Here is a 25,729-nt window from a genome sequence, read left to right on the forward strand (position 1 = left end):
AGGTTAACAGTTGCATGTTTAAGATTTATTTTGCCTGTATGTTTTTACTGAATGACTTATTTCCTATTTCAAGGCAAGTATGAACATGTGACATGATGACACGACTCAGTTTCTTAGAAATTTGTTTAATTTGTTGACTATTGCCCGTACCTTTGGTAATCCTGTTCATGACAAAAAAAATAAGGAACAGGCTTTGTTTGGGGGGATTCAAGTCTAATGAACCACATACCTACACATGTGCATACTAGAGGTCAGTACCATTACCTCTCAGTGAGAAATGAAGGCCAGGAGATTTTGATGGTCAAGACTGTGATCACTGGAATCTGAGTAACTCAACTTAAAACCCTTAACTCTGCTCTCACTTTGCAGCCTTACGTTGGGCAGATGATTCACTTGCCTTGACGTTCTGGAAAACGGGGAGACAATTCTCCATCAGGGTTGCTATACAGAATAGTGATATAATGCATATGAAGCAATTAGCATAATCCTGATATGTAATAGTAAGCTCTTACAAATAATGTTGACTATTATTATTATAATATATACCCACCTGAAAACTCTATAAAACAAATGAGCTGGGGAACATACAACCCTAGTATATGGAGAATAACAAAAATCAGGTTGTATCAACCCCTTATTTAGGGATGTGAACCACACTTTACTTTTTTCTGATAGCCCCACTCACAGTGGCTGCTATCCACATTTTCCTTCCCTAACTCAGAAATCTCACTCTGAATACTATAGTACACTCATAATTTTTAATTAAAGCACTGTGTCCTCACAAACACTTTCTTCAAACTCAAAGCAAGCGTTGTGCTTGAAACACTGTAAAACTTGCCAAAGAATCTGAATGGCAATGATAGTAAAGGAAAATACAGACTACATTATAAAAACAATGGCATTTGGGGAACATAGTAGGAGCACAGAGGTTGCTGTGAGCAATAGAAATTGAAACTGATGAATCATTTTTCTTTCTGATGTAGGCTCACCACCCAGAGCCAAAATACTTTCTGCAAAACCAAAGCCGCTATCCATCTTCAGTCAATACCTGTCTTCCTTCCTAGAAAGCTCTATCTCCCTCATAATCCCTACGAAGTTTGCATGGACTACAAGGTTACTCATAATCAACCCTCCTTACTAGTTGTCAGTGTTTGCCATTATACAATTTCATACTAGTCCAAAAAATATAGAGCGTGTAATATAAATATACGTTACTATCTATGCAAAATGTTATGGATTTTATAAAGATAATTAAGATGATACAGTTTGCCCTATAGTTAATTCAAACAGGGGTCAGCAGATTATGGCCTGAGGGTCAAATCTGGCCATCTCATTTGTTTACATGTTGTCTATGACTGTTTTACTCATAAAGCAGAGTTCAGTTGTTGTGACCAAGATCATATGCTTTCCAAAGCTGAAATACTTACTATCTTGGCCCTTTACAGAAAATGTTTGCCAACCTCTGTAACTATAACAAAACTACCCACTAAGTGTCAATTAAAAAGCTACAAATAAAGAATTAAAAGAGTTCAGAAAGTTGGAGTGGTCACTTTCAGCAGTGCCATTTTGAGAACTTTTTGGTACCAATAGAAATAGGACTAAAAGAATAAGAATGCAGATTGGTTACAAACTTCTAGGCAACAAAAAATGATGGAAATATGTGAAGCAAAGAAAAAGCAAGAGAGAGGATGAAGCCTGCCAATTAGGTTAGTCATTATTCTCTTATGATAATTTGCAAAGGCCTTTTCATCTTTACCATTTTTCTAATCTGCATGTATGTTTTATACAAGTCACATTCCATATGCTTCTAAGATATCTCTTAAACATATGCTTGCTTTCAAGCTGGGAACCCCACCCCAACAAGGCAAGCTCACAGATATGAATTTGGTGACAAACATTATAATTAATGACATTCTCTGAAACTCTGCCTAAATTTAACCTTCTTAATCTTTTCTGTCATTTGATATTAAATATTTATTCAGCACCAAAAGAATGAGATATTATTTATCTTCCAAAACAAAATCACATGACTTTGCAACATATTAATTTGCGAAGATTATTACTGTGTTGCTCTTCTAGTTTGTGTTTGTTCTTTTTCCCTAAAGTTCCATGAGGCAAAAAAGCTAGATGGATTAGTAGGACTTCTAGTCTTAAAAGACCAAAAATTATTTTGCTTTAATCAGAAAGGATATATTACATTAACAGGTCTAGGGGAGCTATTTTTAAAAGCTCTTGAAAACTAAGTTTTCAATACAAAAAAATTTATTGTAGAAAGACAATTTATGCTTACACATAAAAATATTTTAGGCTCAATATGAAAAGCTGCTGCCATATTATCTTTTGGTCAATTATTCAGATAGCTACATTTTTATAACCTGCTTTATGTACTTAAAACCTAAGAGAAATATGAACCACAAAAAATTAAAAAAACAAAAAACAGTATTTGTAAGAAAAAATTACTATCTTATTTGAAATACATACAATTCTCAACGTATAAATGAATAGGCCATAACGTGTAAAACTTTAAGTGTTATAGATTAGGCCAAAAAATTAAAAAATAAAAAATGTAGGGGGAGAGGAGAAGGAAGAAGAGAGAAAGGGAACAAGGGAGGGAGAGACAAACAACCAACCAAAACTAAGACAATCCAGATTCATATAACTGCTCATCTGATGTGAAGAGATGAAGAAAAAAATGGACTTTCAAACTTGAAGACTAAAATGTTTTACTATTTCAACATGAAATTCCTTCAGAGCTCTCATAATATGTACGTGGTTCTGGAACAAAATTCTTACTTCTTAGCTTATTAACAATGTGTACATTTGAAAATAAATATATACAATATTTCAGAACAAACCCTTCGGGACCATATTTAAGCAACAACAACCAAGGAAACAGAATTCAGGCATTTAGGATGCCTGTAACATTTAGGATATATGGTATCTTGAAGACTAAATATTTTCTTCCTTTCTCGTTAGCCTGAAGTCTTCATTATACACATGTTGTTTCTAAAGTAGTTTTCTTACAGAGACAAGCATCTTGATGGGCCAAACCAATTTCATTTTCTCCAGTACTACAAAAATTAAAAAAAAAGAAACAGAAAATAATTAGCTTCGCTGTTCACAAAGAAAGAGAAACAAGTTTATAGTTCTAAAAACTGCTTAGAAAGAGACATATAATTCTTTAATAGAAAAAAACAAAAAAAAACACCCGCAGGTAATTCCAGTCCTTAATTTTTTTAAAAAAAGTCTTCTATTTTAAAAAAAGGTGAAATTATTACTTTACTACATGCCATGAAGAGGATTTCAATTAACTACAATGTACAGGATTCCTAAGACTTAGCTTAAAAATCAGTTTATATGAGCAAATATTTGGGGGAGGGAATGTTTGCTAACTGTAAGCTCAAGATGATCTCATTATTAAATGGCAGACAAATCTAGCACTAGGAAGGCAAAAATTCCACTGAATTCTGCAGTGATAGATGATTAATATTTTGAGTAGTGGGCTTAGTTCTTGGTGTGACATTTTTAGAGACTGTGAAAACGTATAATTTATTCCACAGAGTGCAGCCAATGCCCAATACAGAGTACAGAAATGGTCTGGAAAAAAAAAATCAAAGGAAGCAGTCCTGAAAGAATAAGAAAGGCCCAGTCAAGAGTTGTTTTGGGGCCAATACATTAATAATGTTCAATATTAAAATATCAAGTTAAAATAAAAGATATCAACAGTTTTAGCACCTATTTTGTGCTAGGCACCCTCACAATTATCTCAAAGTACTGTGCAACAGTTAAAGGTTGTTGTCTTTAACATGTACAATCACCCACTCTCTCAGTAAGAACAACTCTGGGCATTTTGTTTGGGTGAGTCATCCACACCTCATGTGCCCTCTGATTCAGTCAAATATATGCTGGCTTATCTTGGAGGAATTAAGAATGCTTTTTATGTGTCACAAAACTTTGTTTCTATGAACTTCACCTCATTATTACTCTGAAAGAAAACGGGAAGGAAAAAGAACCGTGCTGACAAATGGGTTTGTGTATGTATGTGCACATGAGTGTATATGCGTATAAATATGAAACATGCTGACTGACTTTAATCTATATAATTTAAAGTGGCAATTCTAGAAAGAATATGGTAAGATTTATTTTTAATGCTAATAAAAGGAATGTAATTTATAATTTAAGAAGCTATTTAAGTATTTTCTTAAAGGTAGTATCAGAGAAAATAAACGTCTCAAATGGTCCTTGGCACTTACATAAAATCACATACATTTATTTGGTGCTTACTATGTACCAGGAACAGTTCAGCTTCTGTGGGAGACCCCAAGTTACTTTAAGACAAAATGCTTATATAAAGAAACAGTTATTTACCCCTACCCCCAACCCCTCCCTTGCACACACCTGAAAGTTAGACAAATGGGTGGGGAACTCATTCCAGGCAAAGAAAAAGGTGTACTACTTGGGGAAGTAGATATTGGGTATAGGAAGTGTCATGGGGTAGCTCATCAGGACTACAAAGAAGGTTCTTTTAGAAGGCTGGTAGAAGATGATGAAAGTTGAAAATGCAGTTTAAAGGCAAACTGTGAAAGTTCCTCACTGACATGCTAGGAAGTCTAAATACCCTGGAAACAATGAAAAACCACACCTATGTATCCACACCTGTGTATACGTATGTTTGTAAGCGAGAAAAATGCTGCTACTAAACAGATGGTCTCTAACAGATTCCATAAATATTTCAAAGTGTCTGTACCTATGGGGGAAAATATTAGTAACACTATGTAGTAGAGCCAGTCCCAAAATATTCCACTCCCTTCACATTTGAAGAATTTACATAAAAGTTCGATATAACAGAGGGGAGGGAAAACAATAGTTAGTATTACAAATAAACTTACTAAAGCTGATAATGAACCAAACAGGCAAATCTTACCATGGAGTGCATTCAAGTGTCTGAAAACTTTCCTTAGAAAAGATAAGGAAATTAAATTTGTACTGATGAAAAATAAACTGTAGGGAATTTTAGCTGAAAGTTATGGAGCATTCTGCTGAGTGCTGCTATTATGATAACTAATCTTAAAACCTTAAAACATTTGTAATATAGCAAGTGCCTATATTACAGTTTATAACATCATAGGTTTTAACGTAGTTATGCAGCAGTACTGACTGCAGTGCAACAAGAGAGCACATGTGAGTTGATAAAATTCAAGACTGGGTTTTGGCCAATGTACAAGATAAGTGATATCCCATATTTATCATATTTATCAGGGATTAACTGTTCCCAATAACTCCTTTTTATGTCATACACTATTGGCTGTCTGCATGGCTGGTTTTTTTTTTTTTTTTTTCTTTTGATGCTCAGATGAAAGATTAAAGAGAGAAAATTAAAAGATCATTTTTTAAATTTACAAGTCTATTTTTAAAACTCACCACTCACCACATAATCTATTCATAGCTAATAAATTAAAACATAGATGTAAATTAAGAAAAACATTATTTAGAAACTACTGTCTATTTCTACAATCCAGGGTTTGAGTTTGAATCTGGACTTTTTCACCTATTAACCTTGAGACCTTGGGCAAGTTATTTAACCTATCTAAGCCTCAGCTTTCTCATCTGTAAACAAGCCTAGTGATACACTTACTCCACAGGTGTGAGGATTAAAGGAGGTATTGAAGAGAAAAAAGTTTACATAATTCCTGGCACATTTAAATGTTCAATAGGCTGTTATTATTGCTACTATTTTGGTTTCTTTGTTGTTGTTCTTCTTATTCCTTATAGGATAACTCAAATATATTAGGGCTAGATCTGGGACACAAAATGATACAAAATAGTTTGTATGATATACTGGTGTTATTTATTTAAGCCACGTGTATGGGAATCATCTGTTTAGAAAAATATTTACTAAATTAAAAAACACTTTGTTTTAGAACAGAAGAATTTCTATTTGGTCACAGAATTCAATACTTTATGTTTTGATCAATGAAATACTTTACATTGCTGTTCTTTATTCCTAATGGTAAAATAAGGTCCATATAATGTAAAATCAGAAATGATGCTCTAGTCTCTTTTCCTTAGGGCATCTTTTGCATCCATGCCTTCTTAAAGTAGATGAGAGTAGAACAGTTACAGTGGAAACATCCTACACTGGGTTTAAGAACTAAGATCAGTACATAAAAGGTAAAACGGAATATAAACAAACAAAATTACTCAAGAAAAGCCCTTCAGAAGGCAACATACTAGAGTCATTTCTCAAAGAGTCCAAAATAGGAAGCTTTCCCCTCAGCACTGATGCAAAAAACCTATTTCTTTGTTTGAACAGCAGATGGGGCAGATGGCTTGTACTGAGAGGCCATGTTGTACAAAAATAATGAGAACCCTCAATATTGGAATGACATTCAGCATTGTATGAAGTTATGTCATGGGAGGAACGTGGGATCTGAAACACTTCGGAGGGAGTCCCTGACACATTTACTAGACACATGGGAAATGTCAGGCGTAAGGAACACACGGTTTTCCTCCTTTCACTGTTATTTTTTTTAACCCCCTCAAGTGTAAGAGTGTGTGTCTATAGCTGGCTTCTCTTAAGTTAAAGGTGCACAGATGGGACTGCACATTCATGTGACCCTCCACCCGGACCTGTGCTCTTCCTCCTTGAACATCCAGGGGCTAAGGAAGGGTCCTTGCCAGATGGATGGCAGTGATCTTTGTTCTTAGTATCCTGAGCTGGGACTTAGGTAAAATTTCTGAATGCAATCTGTTCTTACTTTTTAACATTTAGTGTGCAAAAAACTGTATTTCTAACCCTAATCTATAAAGATTCATTTAATTAGATTTAATATGTATTAAGATTAATGAAAATCACATCCCCTTTCTCCAGACTTCTACCATCAATCAGTGAAGACAGACAGGAAAAAGCAGAAACTGGAAAGAAATGGGCTGCAATGTGAGAGATTTCCATTGAAAGGCATAGTTTTAGAGCAGGAAGTGATCCAAACTAAGTGACCTCTACCTTTCTGCTGGGAAGAAGAGTTCTGATGATGCAATTTCAAAGACAATGACCCAAATAAAAGTGTTTTTCAGTGGAAAATTTCTACCACTAATAGGTGGGTGTTGCTAGGCAACAAATATTGCAATGTTTAATCTCTACCCTTCCTAGCAAATGGTGTGATGGAATAAAATAAGCCTTTTCAGCATTTCAACATAATAGTTGTATCTGGCAATTTTTTAGTCATTTTTAAGAATACTTCTTTTATGTAGAAAGAACTTTTGTTAACATGTATCTGTCTACCTCCATTTTTTAAAAACTGGGTTCTATAATCCATAGTGATTAACAGGAATGCACTAAAATTAGCATAACTCAATTAGCAAAATGCATCCTTATAATAAATGCTATGAGTGACAAAATACAGATGTTGATCATCAAAATTTGAGTGTGCATGTGATTTATTAGTATCAATATTTAGAAAATGTATATTTAGGAATGTGAATTTCAAAGGGAAAATAAATTTCCTCAGAGATTAGTTAAGAAACAAGTATGCATCTATAATTTTATAATTTGAAAAGACTTATGTGAAATTAAGACCTCATTTAGTATCTCTGGTACCCTTTAATGCCTAAGCGAGTTCCAATTAAATTTAATAATCTTATGTTACTCTTATGTTGATATTGTTTTAGTTGTACAATAGTATGAGCACAGATGACATACTTAAAGAAACCTAAAAGCATGAGTATTTCAGGTTAACTTCTTGGGATAAAGAATATGGGAGTCTTGTTAATCACTATGTTGTACACCTGAAACTTATATAACATTGTAAATCAACTATATACCTCAGTAGAAAATAAAAAAGAATATGGGATTCTGATAAAAAAGACCCGAGTTCGGTAAGCTACAAAGTAATCTAGATTATCATTGGTTGGATATGGGGGGGGTCAAAAGATCTGGGTTCAAGCCTTGATTCTGTCCCTTGTTAGACACATGAAGTTGGCTAAGTCATTATATGTCTCTGGGCCTTTTTCCCTTACAGCTCTAAAATATTCTGCTGTGCTATATGCTGATCCAGATCTGCCATTAGCTAGCTCAGTGGCTCTGACAAGTCACTTACTTACCATCTGAGTCACAGTTTACTCTCTCGAGAAGTGATTATGATTAATGACATGTGAAGCAAACCTTGAGTTGGCACTTATAATAAAATATGACTCAGATTGGTGTTCAGAGAGAAGAAACATGTTTTGTTCAGAGAAAGAAAGAGTATCAGCTAACATTTACAGGAAAAAAAATCCCTTATGCTCATTAGATATTTCTTAAGTGTTTAAAGGCACTGTGTTTCTGGGTCACTGATACACATCCCATCCTTTAAGAAGTTTGCATTTTAGGAGTTATAAGGTAAGTATCCAAATATCTATAATAGAAAACAAAATATAAGTGCAACTCATAATAAAAGTACAAATTAATATTCAGAGGAAGATGAATCAGAGTGGCATTAAGAATAGATCTTGGAAGGACAGATTGGATTTTAGCAAGCAGGAGTTTACAGGTGATTCATTATTAAGAAGACGGATATTCTGGGCTGAAGAAATAGAACAGCAAAGTAGCCAGAGAAATGGAAGAGAATAAAAATATTGAGAGAAAGAGAGTATTAGGGGAATAGCTTAGAAAGAAGTTTAGAACACAACAGTCTGGAAGGCCTTGAGTTCCTAGAGATGGGGTGTCACTTTTAGGCACTAGGGAAACACTTTTCACATTTAAATTAAAAAACAAAAACAAAAACAAAACCCAGTGTAAAACAGTATTTTGTGACGATATACCTAATTGAAATATTTAGCAGAATAAAGAATGCTGAGAGAAAAAAAATACTAAAACAGAGAGAACAGTTATGAAGGATTTTAGTTACCCAAGGTATCATAAAGTGAAAAACAACTGGGTTAAAATGTCTATAATGGGAAAATGACAGAAAACGATGATTAAAAAAATGCTTAAAGAAACTCACAAGGCTTGGTGACATTCTGTATACTGAGTGAGGGAGAAGTTAAAACAGACAAGCTTTGGGCTTGGGTTATTTGTAAAATTATTATTAACTGAATGTGTAAAGTCAGGAAGGAGTTTACAAGGAGAGGCGTGAGAGGATGTGGCAGAGGAAAGCGGCCTAATTTTTCTGTTTGCTGATCACTTCCAGCATCAACCTCATTATGAAGTTCAAAACTAAAACAGTTTTTAAATCTGAGGTTTATCATCAAAAAGTCTTCCCTCAAACATTTATAGGAAAGAGTCTGCTAACCAAAAGTCTACAGATAGACCTGTATGTGCTACACATTGCTTTGCTCAGTTTCTAACCTCCTTTCCTAGCACTTCACCGTTTACCAAAACCCAACAAGTGTCCAAGTCTCACTTGTCAAGGCCTCTGCTAGACCCAAGACTACTCTCAAGAAGGGTTTATAGTCACCACTGACTACAAAGGACAGATAAACCTATGCTGACACTCCACAATTTAGTTACTAAGAACATTTCAGTGGGATGTTTTAGTGCATGTTACTAGTGCATCAAACACGTTCACATCGGAAGGTTGGTGAGATGTCAAGAAGGCTTGACAAAAAAAACAGAAAAGATGTCATTGGCAGGGAAAGGTATGGTTCTGTGAGGATTCTAGGGTAGTACACGGAGAAGCTGAGATGAACACACTGCCCTCAGAGAACTTACCTGGGCGAACTTGTGAATCTGCTCTACCACCGCGGCAAACAGAGCATGGACACTTTCATCAATCAGACTCTGCATGTAGTGCACTGCCTCTTCATCAGACAGGTCTAGACGAAATTTATCCTGAACCTACAAGGTCACAGTCTATTAGCTTTTGAATAAAGAAAAATACACATTTCGAAAAGACAAGAACAAACAGACATAGATATTATTACAATGAACTATTTCTATGCCAAAGAAATGATTCATAAGGATAAGGAGTAAGCAGGGTAAGGAGTTCTGAATACTATTCTCTTGATTGTGGAACTTTACTTTTTGCTATATGCTCTTTATATCACCCTATCTTTGTTGGTTGTGAATATTTCTGCAGAAAAAAATTAACAAAGTGAATAGAAAATATAATTCTGTTAGACCCTGCAAATTTAAAAACAGACAAAAATTGTTCTTTTAACCCAAAGGTGTGCTTTAGTATTTGCATTTCAAAGCTAGAATTGTAAGATTTAAATTGTGACATAATAATTATTAACAATCTCCTTCACTTTATGAAATGGATATAGCAAGGTAAGCAAGCTTATATTACTATTCTCCCTCACCTTCTCTGCCTATACAAGAACAGGAACTATGTCAATTGCTGGCAAAATAAACTAAACTAGATCTCCTAAAATGTCCCCTTTCCTATAGAAGTTCCCTGTACTTCTGCAAAGAACTACTTCAACTGGCCTATTGAGTTGATTCTCAATAGCAATAAGTACTAGAAAACTTAGTAGAGATATATATCAGAATAGTTCCCTAAAACACAAAAGCCAATGTTACTGAATGACTACTTTGTGCTAAACACTGTGCAAAGTACTTTACATGCAGTATCTCACTCAACTCTCAGATGGCTCTGAGGTAGATAATATCTCCATCTATAAGATGCAGAAACCGAGACACAGAATTTATGAAGCCAATCCAGGGACATTTAACTGATGATAAGTGGCTTGCACTTCCAGACAATTGCACGCTACTGCACTAACCATTGTACTAACTCCTTTCTCCTCTTATAAATGACCCATATATATTTCTGAAAAGGCAGGCTAGGAGAAAATGGGATTTCCAAGTGGATAAAAAGTGGTCCACATTTAATATTTCCTTTTAAGTATAGAGTTTAACTACTATAAAACCAGGAAGAAGAAAGGGCAGACAGTACGACAACCCATGGCCCTGCTCAGTGCTCTTTTCCCTTCACTGCACTGGAAGTATACCAGCTGATCTGACAGCCCTGCAGCCTCAGGATAGAGGAGGTAAAAGAGAGGTTAATATAATAAGTGAAGGACAATTTGGCGGAGGAAGATCTAAAAGTATACCTTCAATCAACTCTCTCTCCCATTTCTGGATCCCAGTTAAAGAGTTTAATCCATTATATTCCTTGATTTCTACTTAGGTCATGTCTGACAATTTTGGAACTATTTTTTAAGAACGTCAAAAAACTGTAGGGCAGGAGAATCAAAATAAAACTTTAATCCAATTTATCAAAACTTGCATACTTACATAAGTACTTAAATTACAAACAGAAGATATGTATTTAGCATATAAAGAAAATGTTATTTGCCAAATATGAAGACATTCTCTTTTATAACAAAGAAAGTTAACAGAATATAAATGGTTGATTTGTTTTCATATATACTGACTTATGTTAGGCTACTTGCTATTGTCCCCTAAGTCACCTCTGTGACTTTCACCTTTCCAGAATTTCTCCCCTGACTTCTTGGCTATCCCTACCAGCTCCAAACCCTCTCCTTCCACACCTCATTAGTAAGGCTGCACTCAAAACAATCTGGAGAGTGCCTTTAAGCAAAAGGATACAAACTTGTAAATCTCAGCCTCTGCACTGTCTTTCAAAGGTAGATAAGATACCCTTTGTTTAAAATATTGTGAGAATTTCCAAAATGTGATGCAGAGACACAAAGTGAGCAAATGTTGTTGGAAAAATGGCACCAACAGACTTGCTCAACACAGAGTTGCTATAACCTTCAAAATTCGTAAGAAACGCAATTATCTGTGAAGCACCATAAAACGAGTAGACAGTTTAAAAAAAAATAAAAAGAAATTGATATATATGTACTAAAATATGATAAGAAAAAAGGAAAATATTGTTGAACTTTGTTATGATTAAATAATTTGAATAATCTGTACTTTTCTGAAGACTTAAGCCTCAAATGTGCTACTCTGTTTCTTTAGCTGGCTTTCATTCATGAGGTCAATGCAAAAAAATTTCTAGGTAGTAAGACTTCAAAGTAATGCCAGCAAATGTTATTTCACAAAGTATAAAAACCTATTTCTACTTCTTAAAAAAGCCAACCAATACGAAACATAAATTTTAGTCTATTGCAGCATCACTTTCCAATATTATTATGACTTTAAAGTCAAGTTTATGTTGCAACTGGTTACTTCACATTCCTGATAAAATAGTAGCAAGCAAATAAATCTTTATGGCATACCTTTTTGGGGAAAAATACGGTAAAATACTTTTTGTTCAAGGTTCACTTAATTGAAACTAGAATAAACAGCTAGGGAATAAATAGTGTAAAGAAAAATGACTAAGGCACATGCTTTTCTTCCCCATAAAATGAATTGCTTCATGTGTTAAAAGATGATGCCATAAAGACAGCTGGTAACAAATTAAACAGTAAAATCATGATTCTCTAAAAGAGAAGCAAAAGTTGAAACAAAAGATCTAATAAGGACAAGAACTATATAATTTAACTGGCAGAAGAAACTGGGAGACTCTGTTTGACAAATACTGTTAGAACTTTCATAAATGACTTCTGAACACAAGTGAAGTCAGGCAAGAGTGAACATATGACAGAGATAAATGGGTTTAAAATAAACAGCAAAAACAGATCCTGAAAACAGCAATGCAAAAAAAAAAAAAAAAAAAAAAGGCAACAACATTTGAAATCTGGTGCAGTCATCAACTTTAGCTAAGAAAACTTTCATCAACCAATTATGTTTCGTGATGGATGAGCTTAAATTGACAAAAAATAACCCAGGCCAAAACCTAGTGTGATAAGTAGTCCATTGCCTAGTTTGGGGGTGGAGGGTGCTGAAACAGTGCTTCCTGGATAATAATAAATGAAATCCTAATAAGAATATAATTTCCTTAAATGGTTAAGCAATAAAATATTTACATTAAAATCCCTCTCATGGCTTGCCAAAGACTCATAAAATTAGGTAAAACAGATTAGCTTCATTCATGTTTGCAATGATGTAAATATTTTTGTATCCCCCAAATCCATGTTGAAATACTAATGCCCAATGTGATAGTATTAGGAGGTGGACCTTTTGGGAGGTGTTTAGGTCATGAGGGTGGAACCCTCATGAATGGGATTAGTGCTCTTATAAAAGAGATCCCACAGAGCTTCCTAGTGCCTTCCACCCTATGAAGATACAACAAGTTTTCGACCCAAAAAGGGCCTTAACTTGACCATTCTGGCACCCTGATCTAGTACTTCTAGCCTCCAGAAGCATGAGAAATAAATTTCTGTTGTTTACAAGCCACGCAGTCTCTTGTATTTTGTTATATATAGCAGCCCCAATGGACCAAGACAATGTTTAAACCACAGAGGTATCTTTCTAATAATGCTCAGAGTCAATTACATCAGAACTTAGGGCTTTTGGTGCCAATTATTAATTTCAACCACCAGGGCAATTCCATCTATGAGACTGTTATAATTTTAGTAATTTTATACTTCTGTAAGTTAAAAAACTACACTAACTTTGAAGTTCAGTATTAATAACCACACTGATATTAAGATCATTTTATGTTATCTTTGGATAAATAAAGTATACTAAATACATCCCTCTCAATGAATCAGAGAGTCAGAAATTAATTTGAATAAAAATCTTCAAATCTGTTACCCTTCCTCCCATCTCCTGCTGCAACTCAGGGTAAGATAGTTCTGAATAACTGCTCATCTACGTGATGGCTTTCCTTCATTCTTCTCTTTGCAGGTTAAGTTAAGGCAGGTCTCTATTCTCCTGACACAGTAAGAAACCCCTGTAAGCAAGGGTATGAATGGGAAGGATAAAGAATGGCTGTTTGCTTCTGCTTCTACATACTATTACAATATTTTGTTTCTGATTCTTAGCTGGCTTAGTCTGGGAGTACCAGGAATCAGGTATCCCAGTAGAAATATTAAAGAGAAGCTAAACTTTTAGGACAAAGAGCAAGGGCTGTGATAGTAAGCTTCCTCTCTTGGTGTAGTGACCTATTCATGTGACTGTGGGTACAAACAGGCAAGGGGATAAAACTTGTTGCAGAGGACTTGAGAGGCTGTCATATTCTGGAATGTGAAATAAAAATATACACAAGGTCTCTTTCTTAATTCATGTTACTTAAGAGTCTAGGGGTCGGGACAAGGGGAAATGGGTTGTTAAAACCCTAATATTTTTACATATGAAAAGCAGACTATGATATCTGAGGATGTATAAAAATTACCTTTTTCACAGTCTTATCTGGTTCAAGAGCAATATCTGGAATGTTTGCATCCACCATCAAGGAAAACAAATTCAAAATAAGATTAGAATACCTAAAGGAGAGTGGGAAAGAAAAATAAATAGCAATGTGTTAGAATTTTGCCATTCTTTCTCATATTAAGAGCACTCCTAGAAGTAGTGCTTTATAATGATTACTATTACTCCTATGGAAAATAGAATGTGAGCTTATTCACCAGCTGTCTCAATGAAGAGCAAGCCTTGAAAACATATCTTATTCTAGGGTCTTGATATAATGCCATTTCTAGGTCCCCCACTAGGGAACACACTTTTGGAGTAACCATCTAATAATGACAGTTTTTCCACTCTTTAGTAAGTATATTCTTTTTAGAAGGGATCTAAGGGGAATCTGCTTTATACCATTAATTAGCATTACTAAGCAATGAAGATCTGTCTTTGCTCAATGCTGACAAGAATCTGCTACCTTAAGACTACCTCAGTATGTCATGGATAAATGAGTCAAAGGGAAATAGTGTGATTTCACTCATCATTCATAAATATCCTCTAGGGACACTAATCCCACCATCTTCGAAAATATAGTGACTGGTCTGGATATAAGCAACCCTAAACGGAGGAGAAAATAGCTCGTACTCTTCTACACTAAAAATGTGCAAGATATCTAAATAATTTCACCTTTGGAGTATGCTGGCCCCTGTAGGAACTAAAGGTTTATCCTCATCAATCATCAAACTTTTCATCTTCCTCCAAACAAGAAGAAAGAATGTTACTATTCCAAATCTCATTTCCAGAAGTACAGTCATGTGGGGAAAGGTATAATTAAGTGTACACTGGGTACAACCCACCTCCTGCTCCAGAACACTCTCCCCTTGGACAGTTATGCCCTGAGCGGCCCTGCAGCACTGTAGTGATAAAAGGAGGTCCAGGTTTGACTTTGGGGATGGATGTAAGTGAAGAAAGCTTTGGTTTTAGGCAATGAAGGTTTTTAGCTGGTCTCGGTAGAAGTGTCAACACAAGTGCCTTGCATTGTCTTCTCTAGGGGATGGAAGTCAGGACTTTAGGTTATGCAGAACCTTTATTCCAGCCATCTACTTATCCATAATATAAAAAAGTACATAAAAACTAATACTTGAACTGTAATGATAATAGAACTTGTAGACAAAAATGACTATCCATGTGAACCTCAAATTACCTATTTCATCATTTTTGAATTTTATATTACCCATGAAAATCAGGCACTATAATGAAAAAATTCTACCTAGATATAATCTTCTAATCAAATTAGGCCCTAACTCAATTATACTCTTTTTAAAAAAGTACGATAATAGCTAAACAGCTTGAACTTATAGTTTTAAAAGTTACTGATTTCCTTGTGGGAACTGATAAAAAGCATGTCACAGATTATTCCGTTTCTACTCACATAATAATTTTATTCATTCAACCCAGACATATTTATTGAGTACTCACTCTAAACGCTGTTCTAGGCACTATGCGTATAGTGGTGAACTGAACAAACAAGGTCTCTACACACTCATGAAGCTTACATTCTGGAGGAGGGTGGGGACTCACACAATAAACTGACGAAAGATTTTTAAAAATAAAGAAAAAACAGCAAAATGGGTCAAAGGTTGATGGGGTGGGGAGAAAAGTCATCTTAGGGAGGTATGATTTTATTCTAACTCTACTGAAATAAGTGAGTTTAAAGAGTAGAGTGACATACTCAGATATGCATTTTGTAAAAGCCCACACTGGTTATCTTGTGGGGAATAAGAATGGAGGAAGGGAAACTATTTTACAGATGTCCAGGTGGAAAAGAAATAATATGGACATTATCAGGCTATATTTTGGAGATGGACTGGATATCACTTGCTTCAAGATGGCTTCAATGAAGTGGAGAACAGAGGACCTGAATGTCACCAAGGATTTAGCCTACATGGGGAACTATGGTTATTTATCAAAATTAAAAAAAAAAAAAAATGAATGAAAGAAGAACAGGATTTGGGGCAGGGAATCAAGAGTTCCATTTTAGACACATATTGAGTTTGAGATCCCTACTACATTCTTAGTAGAGATGTCAAGTAGGCAGTTAGACATATTTCAGAGGAGATAATAGGGCTGGTGGTAATAGTTTGGAAGCATCAGCATTTGGATCCTATTTAAAGTCACAAGTCTAGATGTAAATGCTTAAGGAGAGAGTTTAGGGGAAAAAGACCCAGAACTCTTTATAGTGATATGGAACTTCTAGATAGTTTAATATATAGAGGTCAGGCCGAAGAGGGAAGGTATCAGCAAAGAAGCAGGAGTGACCAGTAAGGCAAAAAGAAAATAGAGGAGTAGGTTACACCAAATAAAAGAAATGTTTTTAGGAACAAAGACGTGGTCAACTGTATCAAAGCTTCTAGGAAGCAAAAGTGGCCACTGGATTTGGTATAGGTAATTGTTTATTTTGATAAAATTAGTTTCAATAGCAGAGTAGGACTGGAAGACTTACTGGAGAAGGCTGAAGGAAGAAAGGAGGCTAGTAAGTGAAAAGTGGGGGATCAAGATTTTGGAGGGGTAAATTTACTATTGATAAGAGGGAGTGGCCAAGGTTGGCTTTACATGAGGAGGACACGACCCTGAGAGGTCCAGTCATGGCTGGACCATTCATGCAGGTGCTGAAGTCACAGCAGCAGGCCTGAAGAAGAAGACAAAGTTTTCAATGAATGAGAATGACAGGGAAATAGGCAGTTGATGGTCAGCAGTAGGTAATTCATCTGATTTCACGGTGTGTGTCTATGCTTTCCTTCTTTAAGAAGGCAAGGAAAGAAATGGTTCGGAAGTGGCATTAGGAAGCATAAAGGGCACCAGGCCCTTCTCTAAGCTCTGTGGTATGTAGGAAATGGAAATAGAGAAAAGGGTCCACTGAGAAGGCTTGTAAGGACTGGTGTCAGTAGGATACAACCAACTGCTACACATTATGTTACGAAAAAATGATATTCTTTCAATGAATCCTTAATTATTCATACTCTGTTTTGCTGACTATATAGGGTTTCTTCCAACCTTGCCATAAGGGAATCTCAGGAATCTACCACAGGGTAACACAGGGAGAAGAATACAAGGTTCAGTTTTGAAAGGGATATTTCAGAGTATATCCCATACCTGGCTGCCCATTAAACTCACTTGGGAAGCTTCTTTGAAAATACCAATGCCTGGGCCAAATCCCAGACCAATTAAATCTGATGGGGCTCAGAACTGTTTTGGTCCCCGCCTAGCCCACAAAGAACCCCAGGTGATTCTAATGGTCAGCCAGGATCTATGTTAAAATGTCTGCCTTTATGGAAGCATGTGTGTTCCTTTTGTAAAAGGCAAATATTAATGTTTTCTCCATTATCTGCTGGTATACATATAACCACCCATGTTTCTATTATTATGGCAAAGGGAAACAATGTAAATAAATATAAAATGGAATATTCTATAAGAAGCTTAAACATCCAATTACTTTGTGGATAATCTGTCACTACCTTAACTGCATTAATCTTTTACATCTGTTGCCATTAACCTGCATTTTCCATTTAAGACAGAACCAGTTACACAAAACAGAAATTATATATTAGTCATTCAAATGCTATCCAGAAAAACAGAAAGGTTACCAGAAATCTTTAAAGCCATTATCAAAAGAAAATATAAGGTTAAGGTTAAAAAAATCATAGAGTGGGAAAAGTGGGCAAAACCAAGTCTAGACAAAGATGTAAGGATGGATGTGATATAAATTAGATTTTTAAAAAGGAGTAGGTTAAGTACAGAGTTCAAGGAAAATGTACTCTTTCTCATACCCATGTTTATGCCAACCACCATGCTACTCGCTGGTTATACAAAGATGGTCTAAATTTTTCAGTAAAAACCTTCAATACTAAGAATAAAAAGCATTAACTACAACAAGTGAGGTTCTTAACAGCATTTCAGACGTCTGTTTCCCCTACAATCTATCCATTTTGCATGCAACAAATATCAGAGTAGAATCCTATAAAAATATTTATTTAACAAGTGTACTACTTCTAGAAGGGAAAACAATGAGATTAACGATGAAAAGTAGTGTGATCAACAGATTCACTGCTGTTTGGTGACTAGGCAAACATCCTCTAAGACAATGTAAGAACTCTGCTTGTTACAGCAAAATGCTTTCCAAATTTCAATATTTTTACTGAAAAGTTTAGGCCCTCTTTGTGTCATCAGTGTCTATCATGGTGTTTGGCATAAACATGGATTAAGAGAAGTTATGTTTTCCTTGAACACTTAATATTTAAAATGTTTTAGCATTACTAAAGAGTTGCCATAAGAGTATTCAAAAAATAAATTTTCCAATTTATTATTGGTGTAACAATGTATTTTGTTATATGAAAATCACACCATAAAGTGTGTTCTGGCATCTGTACAACTAACATTCATAACTTAATTCAAAAGGGACTGCTCTGTTTGTGGTCCACAGTTTATTCAATGATTTCTTGTTGATCAACAATCAACAAAAACCATGAAAAGAACACAGTTGGTCACACCTAAAAACTCTAATAATAAGTGTGTCAAATATCCTTAACTCCAAACAAATTTTTGGCTATCTGGTTAATTCTTATGTCCTAAGAGAAACTTACTAACTGAACCATATTCTAAAATACAACATTAAAAAATAAATGTTTATCAAAATATTAGGGTCTAGCTAATCTTAACAGTGAAATTTTTGAAAAAAAAATAAAACAATTTTCATGAAGACTTAACATAAAGTGAGGTAGATTAATCTCTTTATGATTTTTCTTAGTAGTGAGGAAAGTTAACTTTTGGCTCTGTACTAATAATCTGCCTCTATTTTCTCATTTTGCTGAATTGCTACTAATCCATTATCAATGATAGTTTATAAGACACATTGTTTTCTTTCTGCTTTCAATAAGATAGGGCACCTAGGACATTTCTCTAGTTAGAATTGCATATCATCTTGTCTGCCTCCTCACTGAGATCACCATAGTTTCATCTAGCTTTCTGTAGGCTCTGACTATTTTAAATTAAAAATCCTAGGTATTAAAGTGGAACTTTCATCTCTGAAAGTGCTTCTGCATCACCAGGCACCCATCTTCTCATTATTCCTTTAGCATTTCTGGAGAGTAAAACTGAGCCACTCTACCACTCAAAGGATAATAATGCAGCTGTTTGTAAAATGTACATTAAAGTTTGTGACGTGCGGTTGAGACTGAGTTAACAGTGAAGGCCTATTGAGCCACTGCAAAGATGAAACCTTACTAATATAGGACAGCCATTCACCTGGGACCAGTAGTATCAATATCACCTGGGAACATGGCCTCACTCCAGATGTGATGCAGAACTGTTCATACAAATACTGAAGGTTCTTCTTATTCAACATACATATACTGTCTATAAACTGAGGTTACAAAGACAGAAAAGACAGGGCCCACATGCATAGGCAACTCACTTCTACTGGTTACATATTCACCTGGAAGAGCATACAGGTGTCTCCTGAGCTGGGATTTTTCTGGTGGACTAAGAATATTCATTTTGCATAGTTAAGTTGAAAATGGAGTTAGAATAAAATGATCCATCATTTTTGACTAATCATTAGAGCCATGTCCTGAATTTAACAAACATTACTTTTAATTTATCTTTTTCCTGATGATACATGATGTCCAGACCTAAGTAAATTTGGATGAAGAAAGCAGAGATATAGTGGCTTTAGAGAAAAAGGGATAGAGAAAAAAATCAACATTTTTTTTAAGCAGAATGACTGATGAGGTGCTGAAGAGAGACAAAATCATATGTAACGTTTATTCTTCAATTGTTTCAGAATGCTCCAAACTAAGGCTGATAAAGGTGCTAAAAACTAAAAATTATTTGACTAATCACTCCAAGTGAGCTAAATGCTTCATTCTTGTGATGCCAGCTTCCCACTTGGTGGGATTTAGCAGTCAAATAATTAGTGAGAAAGCAAGAAACTGTCTTTTTCCTTTGATATCAAACTGTTTATCAAAACAGTCATCAAATGTACATTAACAAATACTGCTGCCTGTGTCACTCTAAAAAGAGTGATGCTAAAGAATGTATACATTTGAACAAATATTTTTCTTGCTCTGTGAAATGAATTTACCAAAATTCTCTACGTCAAGCAAATCAACTTACCTTCGAAGGTGGAGAAAAGCTGTGTAACACTGTTTTCGGAACTCTTGGTACTGTTCACTCTGTGTGCCCCCCATTCCTTCCACCATTTCTTTATTCAGCTTCATTGGAGGAGGAAGAGGCTTTGGATCCCGACCCAAAATATATCCAAAGTCTATGTGGAAGAGTTTGCCTGGATGTTGATAAGAAACTCATTTGTTTCCAGAAATTTATATTAAGGAACTGGGAAATAGATGTCATACAATTGGTAAAGCAGTGTCTCTTCATAAAGAATATTAGTTCATGATGAAGTCTATTAAATTGTTTGATCCTGTGTCCCCAGGCTTGGGAGTGGCCTTCAGAGCATATTTTATTTCCCTTCAGCTCACATTCATTCTGATGAAACTATACTTAAAATCATCCCACAGTAATATTTTAAAATTTAAATCCTACTTTTAGATCTCCAGAACCAAAGCTGGCTAAAGCCTGGACAACTTTTAAAGGTATTAGTAGAAATTAGCATCTTGTAGCAAATTTCTTATGCTAAAGGAAGATCATTTCTTTAAGTATTCCTGAGATGAATCCTTCCTTTAACTTATCACTATTCTCCCCACCTTCAAAAACATCCCCCAAATTTCAAATTATATTGTTAGCTTCATTTTAATCATTTCCAACTAATCTGCGTTACTCATTAGCTGCAGACTAGGAAACCAAGCACAGTATTCACCTCTGCCAAGGGCTGAATACAGCTATAGTGCCCATGAAGACAAACCCTTGAGCAGTCATCTAAACTTATAGGTCACACATGTAAGAATGTGACTGATCATTCACTTTAGAGAATGATTCACCATTGAATTCATAAAGCATCTTTTGATTTACAAGTAGGTATAAAGTAGGCATACATTATAACACTAAAAGTAACCCCCTGGATTCTACAATCTAAGTACCACCAAGGCAAGGACTTATGCATTTTGTATATTGCTGTTTCCCCAGCCTCAGAATAGTTTCCAGCACATACTAAGCACTCATTGTTGAATGAAGAAATGGACTCCCTCTTGCGAGAACACCAGAATCACAACTAGCTACTGGACAATCATCGACAGGAAGACACTGGAACTCACCAAAAAAGATACCTCATATCCAAAGACAAAGGAGAAGCCACAGTGAGATGGTAGGAGGGGTGCAATCAAAGTAAAATCAAATCCCATAACTGGTGGGTGTGTAACTCACAGACTGGAGAACACTAATACCACAGAAGTCCACCCACTGGAGTGAAGGTTCTGAGCCCCATGTCAGGCTTCCCAACCTGGGGGTCCGGCAACGGGAGGAGGAATTCCTAGAGAATCAGACTTTGAAGTCTAGTGGGATTTGATTGCAGGACTTTGACAGGACTGGGGGAAACAGAGACCCCACTCTTGGAGGGCACACACAAAGTAGTGGGTGGATCAGGACCCAGGGGAAGGAGCAGTGACCCTGGGGAGACTGAACCAGACCTACCTGCTAGCGTTGGAGGGTCTCCTGCAGAGGCGGGGGGTGGCTGTGGCTCACCGTGGGGACAAGGACACTGGCAGCAGAAGTTCTGGGAAGTACTCCTTGGTGTGAGCCCTCCCAGAGTCTGCCATTAGCCCCACAAAAGAGCCCAGGTAGGCTCCAGTGTTGGGTTGCCTCAGGCCAAACAACCAAAAGGGAGGGAACCCAGCCCCACCCATCAACAGTCAAGCGGATTAAAGTTTTACTGAGCTCTGCCCACCAGAGCAACAGTCAGCTCTACCAACCACCAGTCCCTCCCATCAGGAAACTGGCACAAGCCTCTTAGATAGCCTCATCCACCAGAGGGCAGACAGCAGAAGCAAGAAAAACTACAATCCTGTAGCCGGTGGAACAAAAACCACATTCACAGTAAGACAGACAAGATGAAAAGGCAGAGAGCTATGTACCAGATGAAGGAACAAGATAAAACCCAAGAAAACCAACTAACTGAAGTGGAGATAGGCAACCTTCCAGAAAAATAATTGAGAATAATGATTGTGAAGATGATCCAGGACCTCGGAAAAAGAATGGAGGCAAAGATTGAGAAAATGCAACAAGTGTTTAACAAAGACCTAGAAGAATTAAAGAACAAACAAACAGAGATGAACAATACAATAACTGAAATGAAAACTACACTAGAAGGAATCAATAGCAGAATAACTGAGGCAGAAGAACGGATAAGTGACCTGGAAGACAGAATGGTGGAATTCACTGTTGTGGAACAGAATAAAGAAAAAAGAATGAAAAGAAATGAAAACAGCCTAAGAGACCTCTGGGACAATATTAAACGCAACAACATTCACATTATAAGGGTCCCAGAAGGAGAAGAGAGAGAGAAAGGACCAGAGAAAATATTTGAAGAGATTATAGTCGAAAACTTCCCTAACATGGGAAGGGAAATAGCCACCCAAGTCCAGGAAGCACAGAGAGTCCCATGCAGGATAAACCCAAGGAGAAACACACCGAGACACATAGTAATCAAATTGGCAAAAATTAAAGACAAAGAAAAATTATTGAAAGCAGCAAGGGAAAAATGACAAATAATATACAAGGGAACTCCCATAAGGTTAACAGCTGATTTCTCAGCAGAAACTCTACAAGCCAGAAGGGAGTGGCATGATATACTTAAAGTGATGAAAGGGAAGAACCTACAACCAAGATTACTCTACCCGGCAAGGATCTCATTCAGATTCGATGGAGAAATGAAAAGCTTTACAGACAAGCAAAAGCTAAGAGAATTCAGCACCACCAAACCAGCTCTACAACAAATGCTAAAGGAACTTCTCTAAGTGGGAAACACAAGAGAAGAAAAGGACCTACAAAAACAAACCCAAAACAATTAAGAAAATGCTCATAGGAACATACATATCGATAATTACCTTAAACGTGAATGGATTAAATGCTCCAACCAAAAGACACAGGCTTGCTGAATGGATTCAAAAACAAGACCCATCTATATGCTGTCTACAAGAGACCCACTTCAGACCTAGGGACACATACAGACTGAAAGTGAGGGGATGGAAAAAGATATTCCATGCAAATGGAAATCAAAAGAAAGCTGGAGTAGCTATACTCATATCAGATAAAATAGACTTTAATATAAAGAATGTTACAAGAGACAAGGAAGGACATGACATAATGATCAAGGGATCAATCCAAGAAGAAGATATAACAATTATAAATATATATGAACCCAACATAGGAGCACCTCAATACATAAGGCAACTGCTAACAGCTGTAAAAGAAGAAATCGACAGTAGCACAATAATAGTGGGGGACTTTAACACCTCACTCACACCAATGGACAGATCATCCAAAATGAAAATAAATAAGGAAACAGAAGCTTTAAATGACACCATACACCAGATAGATTTAACTGATATTTATAGGACATTCCATCCAAAAACAGCAGATAACATTTTCTTCTCAAGTGCGCACGGAACATTCTCCAGGATAGATCACATCTTGGGTCACAAATCAAGCCTTGGGAAATATAAGAAATTGAAATCATATGAAGCATCTTTTCTGACCACAACGCTATGAGATTAGAAATGAATTACAGGGAAAAAAACATAAAAAAAACAAACACATGGAGGCTAAACAATACGTTACTAAATAACCAAGAAATCATTGAAGAAATCAAAGAGGAAATCAAAAAATACCTGGAGACAAATAACAATGAAAACACGACGATCCAAGACCTATGGGATGCAGCAAAAGCAGTTCTAAGAGGGAAGTCTATAGCTATAGAAGCCTACCTAAAGAAACAAGAAAAATCTCAAATAAACAATCTAACCTTACACCTAAAGGAACCAGAGAAAGAAGAACAAACAAAATCCACAGTTAGCAGAAGGAAAGAAATCATAAAGATCACAGCAGAAATAAATGAAATAGAAACAAAGAACACAATAGCAAAGATCAATAAAACTAAAAGCTGGTTCTTTGAGAAGGTAAACAAAATTGATAAACCATTAGCCAGACTCATCAAGAAAAAGAGGGAGCGGACTCAAATCAATAAAATTAGAAATGAAAAAGGAGAAGTTACAACAGACACTGCAGAAATACAAAGCATCCTAAGAGACTACAACAAGCAACTCTATGCCAATAAAATGGACAACCTGGAAGAAATGGACAAATTCTTAGAAAGGTATAACCTTCCAAGACTGAACCAGGAAGAAACAGAAAATGTGAAGAGACCAATCAGAAGTAATGAAATTGAAACTGTGATTAAAAAATCTTCCAACAAACAGAAGTCCAGGACCAGATGGCTTCACAGGTGAATTCTATCAAACATTTAGAGAAGAGCTAACACCCATCCTTCTCAAACTCTTCCAAAAAACTGCAGAGGAAGGAACACTCCCAAACTCATTCTATGAGGCCACCATCACCCTGATACCAAAACCAGACAAAGATACTAAAAAAAAAGAAAATTACAGACCAATATCACTGATGAATATAGATGCAAAAATACTCAACAAAATACTAGCAAACAGAATCCAACAACACATTAAAAGGATCATACACCATGATCAAGTGGGATTTATCCAGGGATGCAAAGATTCTTCAATATACGTAAATCAAACAATGTGATAAACCATAGCAACAAATTGAAGAATAAAAACCATATGATCATCTCAATAGATGCAGAAAAAGCTTTTGACAAAAGTCAACACCCATTTATGATAAAAACTCTCCAGAAAGTGGGCATAGAGGGAACCTACCTCAACATAATAAAGGCCATATATGACAAACCCACAGCAAACATCATTCTCAACAGTGAAAAACTGAAAGCATTTCCTCTAAGATCAGGAACCAGACAAGGATGTCCACTCTCACCACTATTATTCAACATAGTTTTGGAAGTCCTAGCCACGGCAATCAGAGAAGAAAAAGAAATAAAAGGAATACAAATTGGAAAAGAAGAAGTAAAACTGTCACTGTTTGCAGATGACATGATACTATACATAGAGAATCCTAAAAATGCCACCAGGAAACTACTACAGCTAATCAATGAATTTTGTAAAGTTGCAGGATACAAGATTAATGCACAGAAATCTCTTGCATTCCTATACAGTAATGATGAAAAATCTGAAAGAGAAATTATGGAAACACTCCCATTTACCATTGTAACAAAGAGAATAAAATACCTAGGGATAAACCTACCTAGGGAGACAAAAGACCTGTATGCAGATAACTATAAGACACTGATGAAAGAAATTAAAGATGATACCAACAGATGGAGAGATATACCATGTTCTTGGATGGGAAGAATCAACACTGTGAAAATGACTATACTACCCAAAGCAATCTACAGATTCAGTGCAATCCCTATCAAATTACCAATGGCATTTTGTACGGAACTAGAACAAAAAATCTTAAAATTTG

The 25,729-nt window shown here is 35.8% G+C and overlaps 1 protein-coding gene across 1 annotated transcript in view; it reads right to left on the reverse strand.

Moving 5' to 3' along the window:
* Window positions 1–2,775: 2,775 nt before the first annotated feature.
* The window catches only part of PIK3C3 (phosphatidylinositol 3-kinase catalytic subunit type 3), a 160,264-nt gene continuing 137,310 nt past the window's right edge, over window positions 2,776–25,729 (reverse strand). Inside the window, exons 22-25 of the mRNA XM_061169001.1 lie at window positions 20,339–20,507; window positions 14,166–14,256; window positions 9,689–9,814; window positions 2,776–3,071 (exon numbers count right to left, since the gene is read on the reverse strand). Of these exons, the coding sequence (XP_061024984.1) occupies window positions 3,057–3,071; window positions 9,689–9,814; window positions 14,166–14,256; window positions 20,339–20,507 (401 nt within the window). The 3' untranslated portion in view covers window positions 2,776–3,056. The remainder of the gene's footprint in view (window positions 3,072–9,688; window positions 9,815–14,165; window positions 14,257–20,338; window positions 20,508–25,729) is intronic.

Source organism: Eubalaena glacialis, chromosome 15 (genome assembly GCF_028564815.1).
Source record: "Eubalaena glacialis isolate mEubGla1 chromosome 15, mEubGla1.1.hap2.+ XY, whole genome shotgun sequence".
In the NCBI taxonomy this organism is placed as follows: Eukaryota; Metazoa; Chordata; class Mammalia; order Artiodactyla; family Balaenidae; genus Eubalaena; species Eubalaena glacialis.